The sequence below is a fragment of the Marmota monax genome, unplaced genomic scaffold (genome assembly GCF_021218885.2).
Source record: "Marmota monax isolate L192 unplaced genomic scaffold, Marmota_monax_Labrador192_F-V1.1 WCK01_AAM20220418_F8-fsc00014, whole genome shotgun sequence".
NCBI classification, from domain to species: Eukaryota; Metazoa; Chordata; class Mammalia; order Rodentia; family Sciuridae; genus Marmota; species Marmota monax.
In genome coordinates this window covers 34,551,098-34,561,360 of record NW_026695222.1, presented here as the reverse complement: position 1 = coordinate 34,561,360, position 10,263 = coordinate 34,551,098, and the positions used below count along the sequence as shown (strand labels likewise).

Below are 10,263 nucleotides of genomic sequence, written 5' to 3'. Positions count from 1 at the left end.
CACTGTGAATCTGCCCCTTTTCAGCCCTCCCCTTTGGCATTCCATGGGCACTGCATTCATTGTTCAAAGCCAAAGTTATCTCCATACTGAAAGGTTACCTCTTTTTTCCCCAACCCCTGAGAGAAGTCTTCTTCCTACAGAGATGAACCCCTACCCCAAGACAGGATGAGACAAAATGGGCCTGGTAAAAGGGGCCTGTTTTCAGGAACAAAGAGAAGGAGAGTGAATCTTGTTTGTTGCTGCTCTTTATGAAGAATCTGTTATTTGTACCTATTTTTATTCATATTAAATAAAGTTGTTTTTTAAAAAAATAAAAAATTACCAGGGGAAATGTGTTCCGCTTGATTAGGCAAAGAAAGATCAATTGCTCAGCAGGACTCCTGACCCTACTGTTAGGAATTGGGCACTCCGGGGTGGGTTTATTTTTTAGTTCTTATTGCTGGGATTGAATGCAAGCCTCTCTGCTACTGAGCTACATTCCAGCTCCAGATGGATTTGTTAATTATAAAGGAAATTGAGCATTGTCTAATGGGGTTGTGGAGCCAAATAGAACCTACTACTACTATAAATTCACAGTTAGCAAGCCACCATTTACTTTGCCCTTTTCCTACCAATTTCAGCATTGATTTCAGGTTGCCTTATATTCTTGTAGGAGGACGCCAAATAGACTGAAAGAAATCTGAATCCTAGATTGCCAGCAACTTAATTAGGGACATGAGCAAGTCCCTAATTTCATTGACCTGCTTAACTCGTCTTAAAAATTAGTCTGTTGGCCTTTTCTGGTCCAGGATTTCCTCTCTAGGTCTCTATAAACATTTTTGATGCGGTGATAAGAATCAACACTGACTTGGTGTTGCTAGTTGGTGGTCTTCGTTGTCTAAAGCCTGGTAGTCATTCATCTTTCCAAGATTGTCTTCAGGGGAACTGCAGATAAAGATGGAAGTCTATCAGCGCTTGCATTAGTTCTCTGGGACCTTAAGTCACAAGGCCATTCTGCATCTGTTGTGAAAATTCTGGAAGGAATTGGGCTGGACAATGCCAGTGGGGAAGTTCCTGACCCCTAAGGAAGAGGCAGAATTGGAGAACAGGGCTTCAGTTTCTCTGTAAGGGAGGGTGTACACACACACACACACAGGATTTCTGTAAAGCACAGCTCTTTATTTTCATTTTTATTTTTGGCCTTTGAGGGAAGTTCCCCTAATAAGGTGCCCTGCCTGGTGTCTAGCCTGAAGGGAGGCTCCAGAGTTCAGCCCCGGGGCTCGGAGGTGAGCACACTCCCTTAGACTTTCATTGGTTTCTGCCAGTCGAGCCCCTCGTAACCCTGGTAACAGGGCCCGCCCTCAATTTCGGGTCTGCGATTGGTCCGTGGTATCAAAGACCGAAAGCCAAGTTCCTCAGGTCATTGGCCTGAGTCATTGCGAAGCTGGCGCTGTGGTTGGCGCGCCTAGAGGTCAATCAGGCAGGTCAACTGGGGGAAATGGCGACCGAGCCAGGTGGTAGGAGAGTGCTCTCTGGGGGAGTGGAGGTGTGAACCACTTGGTCGCCACGGCGGCCGTCGCACAGCTCCCGAAGAGTGGGAGGCTGACTTCAGCTCTGCTGGATTCTGAAAGCCAACGTCAGACATCCCCATCTCCCACCTGGGTCAGAGGTGAGAGGTCAAAGCCCGCATTCCCTCTCAGTTCCGGGTTTTTGAACCTTGTGGGAAATCGTCAGAATCTTGGGCCAAAGACTTGGCTTCCATCTACTGACAGTAATGGAGGGCAGATCACTTAAAAACTTTGAACCTCGGTTTCTCATCTGTAAAATGGGGGTGAAAACCCATTTGGGGACCAACCAGAGGTTACTTTTCTTGTTGCAGTACTGGGGATTGAGCCTAGGGTCTCGCCCATGCCAGGCAAGTGTTCTACCACTGATTACACCCCCAGCCCTTTTTGGGTTTTGAGACAGGGTCTCATTGAATTGCCCAGGCTGGCCTTGAACTTGTGATACTCCAGCTTCAACCTTCCAGGTAGCTGGAGTTACAGGTGTTTCCATCGTGCCCAGTTTAGAAGTGTTTGAATAACAAGCCTTTCCTGTGTAGAAGCAGGAGAAACTAAGCACCATTGTTAATCCCATTTGATGGTGGAAGGGATTGAGTTTCAAAGGTGATCACTGACTTGCCCCAGCAAGTCTGAGCCACTTACTTTTATATGTACCAGGACCAAAAGAAAGAATGGATGCCAAGTAGTACTTTGCAAATATAAAGGCTATACAAGTATTTAGAATGCTATAAAATAAATTAAAAAAAAAAAAACCAAAGACTATAGGCAGCTTTGGCTTTCACACCTATTTACATCCCCTGGAACCATGTGTCTTTCTGTGGCTAGCTTCTTGTTGAGGTCTCATCTCCAGTGTCATCTTCCTTACCCCCAAAGAAACCTTTCCCAACCACCTTAAAGTGTCCACCTTCCTGGATTCATTCTCCAACCTGTTACTTATTTTTATGGTGTTTGTAACCCTCATTATCTGATATATCCCTATTTGTTTACTTATAGTGATGACACATAGTATGTTTTCAGTCAATATAACCTAGATGAATAATTGAAGAGCCAAGTCCCTACTGTCTCCTTATACCTCTGCTCCTTTCCATAGGCACATCTTTGGAACAAGATCTGGAAACTACAGTTAAGCCTCAAGCCTTGAGTTACGGAAGCTTGAACCTGCAGAGAAAGTATTTTGACCTGGGCGTTTAGACATTTCCCATCTTCCCCATGGCCCTAACGATGCTGAATGGGCTTCTGATTAAGGACTCAAGCCCACCTGTGCTGCTGCTCCAGGTTAGCAGGGCTCCACAGCTAGATAGCTTCAACTACCAGAGCTGTTTCATGCAAGATGTTTTTTCCCATTTCCCTGAGATCTTATTTATCCATCGGACCTATAACCCAAGAGGCAAGGTGTTGTACACCTTCCTGGTGGATGGACCTCGAGTGCAGCTGGAGGGTCCTCTAGCTCGGGCAGTCTACTTTGCCATCCCTGCCAAGGAGGATGCTGAAGGCCTCGCCCAGATGTTGCAGGTGTTCAAGAAGTTTAACCCAGCATGGGAGAGAGTCTGTACCATCCTGGTAGATCCCCACTTCCTCCCCCTGCCCACCCTAGCCATGGAGTTCCCCACAGCTGAGGTCTTGTTCTCAGCCTTTCACATTTGCAAATTCCTCCAGGGCAAGTTCTATCAGCTGTCCCTTGAACGGCCTATGGAGAGGGTGCTCCTGACCTCCCTGCAGAGCACCATGTGCTCAGCCACAGCAGGCAACCTGAGAAGGTTGTATACACTCCTGAGCAACTGTGTCCCCCCAGCCCGGCTGCCCGAGCTCCACTCACACTGGCTGCTCAACGACCGCATCTGGCTGGCACACCGCTGGAGGAGCCGAGCTGAGAGCAGGCGCTATTTCCAGAGCCTGGAGGTCACCACCCGCATCCTCAGTCAGTTCTTTGGCACCACCCCATCCGAGAAACAAGGCATGGCCTCTCTGTTCCGGTATATGCAGCAAAACCCAGGAGACAAGGGAAGCTTCAACCTGGGCCTGAGTCCCCAGAACAATCATAGCCCCTCAGATGCCAGCCCCGACAGCCCCAAAACAGAGCAGTTGGTAGAAGCTCGCATTCAGCACTCCCTCAATGCCATCTGCACAGGGCCAGCAGCCCAGCTCTGCCTGGGTGAACTTGCTGTGGTCCAGAAATCCATGCACCTCATCGGCTGTGGCTCAGAAAAGATGAACATACAGATCCTGGAGGATACCCACAAGGTGCAGCCTCAGCCCCCTGCCAGCTGCAGCTGCTACTTCAACCAGGCCTTCCACCTGCCCTGCCGCCACATCCTGGCTATGCTCAGTGCCCGCCGCCAGGTGCTCCAGCCAGACATGCTGCCAGCTCAGTGGACAGCAAGCTGTGCCACCAGTCTAGACAGCATCCTGAGCAGCACGTGGAGTGAGACCCTGGATAAGCACCTGGCAGTGACTCTTCTAACCGAGGAGGTGGGTCAGCTCTTGCAGCACTGCAGCAAGGAGGAGTTTGAGCGGCGGTACAGCACCCTGCGGGAGCTAGCTGACAGCTGGATCGGCCCCTACGAGCAGGTGCAGCTCTGATCACTCCTGATGCCCCATGTGTACACTCACATACTCCCCCTACGTACACTCATGCTGTTGTCCGTCCACGATCACTCCTTCCACAATAAGGACAAGAGTCTTCTACTCTGCCATAGTCTGCTACCTAGAAGGTGTCTTTAAGAATGGCTCCTTAAGACAGGAGTCAGCATCTTTTCTGTAAAGGGCCCAAGAGTAAATATTTTAGACTTAGATGCTCATGGTCAGTGGCTGTTGTATATTCTTGGTTTTGTTTTGACAGCCTTTTCATAAAGTGGAAACAATTCTTAGCTCAAAGATCTTACAAAAACAGGCGACTCCTGGTCCAAGACAAGACATGGGTGCTAAGTTTGAGGACCAGGGCTTGGTTTAACAGCTGCCCCAGTCATGAGATCACTCACCTGACGCACACCCCATGATTGAGCTGGCCCGGGAGCTTCCCACAGAGGAAGCTGCTCAGGGAAGTGACTGAGCCAGGTTCCCAATATTTTTTCTCCTGGCTCCATCTTGGGATCAATAAATAAAGTTAAATGTTGCAAATTCCAATATTTTTCTAGTTTTTTGTTTTATACCTGGCAGTTTGGGATATATTGTGGAAGAAATAGAATTTAGAGTTGGAAGATGATACTACACGTGAATCCAGATGTTTTTTCCTTGGCAATACTGTGGATTGAACCCAAGGTTGCTCTACCACTAAGCTACATTCTCAGTCCTTTTAAATTTGTTTTTTTTGTTTTGTTTTGTTTTTGTTTTTTGAGACAGGGTCTCACTAAGTTGCCTCAGCCTCCGAGTAGCTGGGGTTACAGGCATATACCACAGCTTCGGTTCATCCCTGACTTATTTTTAAGGCATATTTCTTCTTTTACTAGCTGTGAGACTCAGGATAGGTCAACTCTTTAAACTCAATTTGTAAAAATGGGCATCTTCACAGGGTTGGTCAGATTAAAAAAGAGGGAATTCTGCTCATCCAGATGCTTCATGGTGCTCAACCAGGTGTTCAGTTTCCTTCCTTTCTGCCTTCAGGAGGCTAGAAAATTTAAGGCAAGAGGAAATTTCACCTTGCTAGGACTGCACAAGAAACTTTGATCAAGCTGGGTGTGGTGTTACACACCTGTAATCCCAGCTACTCAGGAAGCTGAGACAGGAGGATAGCAGGTTCAGTGCCAGCCTGGGCAATATAGGGAGATATTCCCTACTACTGAGAAGAAGAAAAAAAAGAAATTTTGATCAAGTATTCAATATAGGAGCCTCCACTGTCAAAACAGGATCACCTATGTAGGTGATTTCAGTTTTATCTATCTGATAAGATCTACCTCTTGTGTTAGTGGCAGCAAGAGAAACTTCTTGGGGTCTGGACCCTAATGAAGAACTAGAGTTTGTCAGTGGCCCAGCCTACCCCTGCCATACACCCCCCCAACCCTGTCTACCCAAAAACCATACAGAGGAGCCACCCTATGTGTCTGGTGCTATTTCATCCAGCTACAAGCAGGAGCCAGGAGGCTGGCCCCTCCTGGATCTCCTTAGGGACATCTGCCCAGAGGCTGTGTGGGCATGCACTTGCTCCCACCGCGTTCCCTCCACAGCTCCCTCAGGCTCTGGATGGGCCATCATGAAAGCTTGAGCTGCCCGGATCAGGTCCTCTTCCCGCAGGCCTGGGACAGGCACGGTGGGGATGCCGGCGATCATCATAGCCAGGGTAAGGATGCAGATGTCAGGCTGGGAGCCGGCCTCCTTCCCCACTGCCTCAGAGGGCACTGGCAGAACCCCTGGTGACAGCCCACACAGCAGCAGGGGCCCAGGCCTGCTGGGGCCACTCAGGTGGGGAGCTCTGCTTCTGGAGCAGCCATTCTCCCAGCCCAAGCTCTCTGGTTGCCTCACGTTGGGGAATTTGTGGCAGTATCGGCTGCACTCCTTTCTCCGTGGTATCTCCCAGCTAGCACCCCCAGAGCAGACCCTGGCTTCAGGCACTGCCAGGGTGGGGCCCCAGGTCTGGGCAGCAGGTACCACCTGCTCAGCTTTCTGGTTCAGTGGGCCTAATCCACCAGAGGCCACCACCACTGGCTCTGTAGGACTATAGAGGCCAAGGGACGAACCCGGAGAAGCAGCCCCACCTGCAGAGACAGGAATGAGATGGAATGTTATTCTTGGTCTGTCTCTGAAGAAGAGGCCCTGAGGGGCAGGGCTTAGGAGCAGGAGCAATTAAAACCAGCTCAAGAGGACTGTTTAGAGGTTAGGCCTTAAGTGTTACTCACATCCATATCCCCACTTCCCAACACTGAGCAAATGATGGAGCAGTGTTTGCTGAATGACTAAGTGAGCAAGTGGTAGTTAGTAATTGGCAAGGACTTTTGGAATGGCTTTTCTTCCAAGAGTTGACTCCAAGGTCAGCCCCCAAATGCCCAGCAGAACCTCCCCCTCCCTGGAACCAGGAGGAAACTCCCATGTGAAGCTGCTTTGCCTCCTCCAGTTCCATTAGACCCCTCTCACCTTGGTTAGAAGGTAGAAGACCTGGATGAGTCTGGGGAGACATGAAGTAGGACATGGCTGCCCCAAAGGCCCTGTTTGTGAGGGAATAGTCATATGCCTCCTGTCCTACCCTATCCTTCTAGAATGTCACCTCATAGTCCCTCCCCTTTACACCTGGAACCCATCTCACAGCATTGACCTGTTCATTCTAGAACCCATGTATAACAATGGGATGGGATTAAAAGAGCTCTGTACCAATTCCAGGGTGTTCTAGGTTCTTGCCTTCACCTTGGGCAAGTCACCTGGACAGTTTTGTTCCTTAATGTCCTCATCTGTAAAATGGGAGTGATGACTACCCCCACCAGATGTTATGAGGATGAGGTGGGACCATCTATCTGTATGGAGCCAAATAATCCGAGATACAAGTAGAGTCCAGGGTTTTGTGTCCTGTAGTGCCAGACAAGGATGCTCTTCAATCATTTTCTATTTGACCTTGAACAAATGCATTCTCATCTCGGGGTCTCAGTTATCCTTCTGCAAAATGAAATAGTTGGTGTAGGGCACTGGATCTCAGACCAGGCTGCACATTAGAATCTCTTGGGACACTTTGAGAAACTGTGATGTTGGGCTGGGGATGTGGCTCAAGTGGTAGCGCGCTCGCCTGGCATGCGTGCGGCCCGGGTTCGATCCTCAGCACCACATACAAACAAAGATGTTGTGTCTGCTGAAAACTAAAAAATAAATATTAAAAAATTCTCTCTCACTCTCTCTTTTAAAAAAAAAAAAAAAGAGAAACTGTGATGCCCAACTCATCCCAAACCAATTAAGTCATAATCCCAGAGCCAGACCAATATTGGTATCTTTAAGTTCCTCAAGCAATTATAATATGCACCAAACCTGAAACCTGTTCTAAGGAAGTGTTTCTCCACCTGGCTGTCCCTTCTATCTCCTGGAGGGCTTTTTCAATATACAGTGGCCAGGCCTGCACCATCAAAGGAAAGTTTCCGGGGAGTGTGGGGCATCAGTACTCCTTAAGTATCCCAATTAAACAAGCCCTTGTCTAGATGGCATCGAAAATGTTCTCTCTTGCTCTGACCTGCTGATTTGTAGTGATTCTAGAAGTGCCTCTACACACTGCAGGGGCAAGGAGACCCTCCAATGATCAGAATGTCAGCATCAGCTGTTTATTTCTAGTCCTGGTTGGCAGCAGTGTTACCAGCTTCAGACAGGGTCTGAAGGCCAGGAGTGCTCCTGTGGGCCCTCTGGGTGGCTGCAGACCTTCACTCATACTTGCAGAAATCCTTAAGCCCTTTGGGCAGATGGAGTCCATCAATGGCCAGCCGGTGCACCACACTCCTCTGGATCACTAGGCGGCACAGAGTCTGCAGCGATGGCACTGTGGAAAGAAGGCGGTCAAAGGCACAGGAAACTGAAGGGTGGGTCTGAGGCCAGGCCCAAAAAAACCTAGGTTTTCGTTGGTTCTCATTCTGCCATCAGCTTGGGTAACTCCCTTCTGCTGTCAGGCTCAGCTTGCTTCACAGAGCTGATCATATAGCTGAAATAAACACTACTTCCTGCCTGGCATGGTGGCCAACGCCTGTAATCCCAGTGATTTGGGAGGCTGAGACAGGAGGATTGCAAGTTTGAAGCCAGCCTCAGCAATTTAGCAAGCCTTAAGCAATTTAGCAAGGTCCTGTCTCAAAATGAAAAATAAAATGGGCTGGGGATGTGTCTCAGTGCTTAAGCACCCCTGGGTTCAATCCCCAGTATCAAAAAATTATAATAAAAAAACCACTTCCTGAAGACCTTCAATGATGTAACCCTGCTTTTATAACAGCACAGCACAAAGCTCTTCCCCCTTCAGTTAGCAGCTTCTGTGGGCAGGGTAGTGTCTGATTTGCTCATACAACCACAGTTCCCAGTGCAGGTTCTAGTTCCCTGAATCCATGAGATGGGATCTGAGGTATAAATAAAATGTTTGATAGGGCTGTAAGGAAGTGGAACTGGATCTCAGAATTAAAAAGCTCTCAATTTGAGGTCTATGATGCCTCTATGCTTCTAAACGGATAGACCCCCCTAAATCTATCAGCATTTTTTATAGGTTAATACCGAAAACACTGGGGCTGGGGTTGTGGCTCAGCAGTAGAGCACTTGCCTAGCATTTGCAAAGCCCTGGGTTCGATCCTCAGCACCACATATAAATAAAAAATGAGGGTATTGTGTCCAACTACAACTAAAAAATACATATTAAAAAAATATATTGAAAACACTGTAAGAACTAAAAGGGACCTACAAGGCACCTAATCAATCACCTGGGATAGGCATGGGCAAGGAGACCCTCCAATGATGGGGAGTGACTGGTGCAAAACTACAAACAGAGGTGCAATTCCAAGCTGGATTCTTCCTGTTTTTGATGCTCTTGCTGCTGTTTCGTCTCACTGGGAATTAAAGGGACTCTTCACCACTGAACTACATCTCCAGCCCTTTTTTAAAAATTATTTATTTAGAGATAGTCTGGACTTGAACTTGTGGTACTACTGCCTCAGCCTCCAGAAGCGAGATTACAGATTTCAGCCCTCCAGGTTTCCCTCTTCTAAACTAACGCTGGAGAGACCAAGGTCTAGGAAACTGGCCCACGGGTTCTAGCAGGTGTCTGTGTCTACACTGGGCCAGGAGAGGTCGCTGCCCAGGAGTGGGATACCTACAGCCATACTCGAGTTGAACCAGACGCACGCTCTTGGTGGAGGCAAATACGTCCACCACTGCATAGAGGGGCTGGGCAGCGGGCAGCCCCCGGGCACTGGGGCCCATGTCCTCCCCGTTGATGACGATGTGCATGTCTGCGGTGCCATCCGGGTGCGGGCAGAAGAGAACGCCCAGGCGGCTGCGGCGCGCGGTGGGAGGCAACACGTTCAGCTCGTAGAGCTGGTCCAAGAGGTGGCTGTAGAGCCCCGGCCGGCTGCGGCCCACGAGGCGGTCCCGGGGTATTCGGAACTGCTCAATGCACAGATATGGTTCCGCCAGCAGGGCCGGGGGGCGGCGCGGGGCCGTGGCCTCTGCCTCTGCCCCCGGTTGGCCGTTCCGGGGCACGCGGTTGTGGTGGCGCGTGATGGCGAAGACCCAGGTGTGGCCAAGGTTGACCAGGTCCGGCAGCGAAAATTCGGGCACCGCGGCCAGACTGGCGGGGTCCAGCGCGGTCAGGCCGAGGCGCAGATGGCCGCACCAGCCCAGCTCTTTCTCCTCGATCTCGACTAGGAATACCTGGCCGGGGACCAGCGGCTCGCGACTGAAGCACACACCATGGGCGAAGCTCTCCACGCGCGTGGCCCGCGTCCCCGAGGGGTCCACGCGGATGTTGGCTCCGTGCACCCGGTGGAAGCGGGTGGGAGGGGGCTCTGGGCGCGCGGGTCCCCAGGAGGCACCCAGCTCCACAGGATTGGAGGCAGCAGCCATCTCGGGGCCATGTGGCAGGTCAGACGGCGCCCGGAGCTATTTTGGGCCACCGACTTAGATGGTGACAGTCGGGGAACCATGTAAGGCATTTCCCCCGACTCCCTTCCCGAGGCTCTACTCGGGGGTCCTAGCGCCGCTTGCTCAGGCATCCCGCCTAGAGCCGGGGTCCCCGGGGGCTGGGAAACCTGGCCGTCCACACCCAGATCACCTGGTCGCTGGCTCCCGG

The 10,263-nt window shown here is 50.3% G+C and overlaps 3 protein-coding genes across 3 annotated transcripts; 1 reads left to right on the top strand and 2 right to left on the bottom strand.

Moving 5' to 3' along the window:
• Positions 1–1,444: 1,444 nt before the first annotated feature.
• Positions 1,445–4,664, top strand: Zswim1 (zinc finger SWIM-type containing 1). Its single transcript, XM_046432836.2, has 2 exons — positions 1,445–1,648; positions 2,632–4,664. Exon 2 carries the CDS (start codon positions 2,751–2,753, stop codon positions 4,119–4,121), a length of 1,371 nt encoding a protein of 456 aa, XP_046288792.1. The 5' UTR covers positions 1,445–1,648; positions 2,632–2,750; the 3' UTR covers positions 4,122–4,664.
• A 909-nt stretch (positions 4,665–5,573) lies between these two features.
• Positions 5,574–7,601, bottom strand: Spata25 (spermatogenesis associated 25). Its single transcript, XM_046432842.2, has 2 exons — positions 6,606–7,601; positions 5,574–6,229 (listed from the first exon to the last, which is right to left on the bottom strand). The coding sequence occupies exons 1-2, from the start codon at positions 6,658–6,660 to the stop codon at positions 5,598–5,600; spliced, it is 687 nt and encodes a 228-aa protein (XP_046288798.1). The 5' UTR covers positions 6,661–7,601; the 3' UTR covers positions 5,574–5,597.
• Positions 7,602–7,743: 142 nt separating this feature from the next.
• Neurl2 (neuralized E3 ubiquitin protein ligase 2) lies at positions 7,744–10,213 on the bottom strand. The gene is made up of 2 exons (XM_046433328.2): positions 9,290–10,213; positions 7,744–7,980 (listed from the first exon to the last, which is right to left on the bottom strand). The coding sequence occupies exons 1-2, from the start codon at positions 10,035–10,037 to the stop codon at positions 7,865–7,867; spliced, it is 864 nt and encodes a 287-aa protein (XP_046289284.1). The 5' UTR covers positions 10,038–10,213; the 3' UTR covers positions 7,744–7,864.
• Positions 10,214–10,263: the final 50 nt, after the last annotated feature.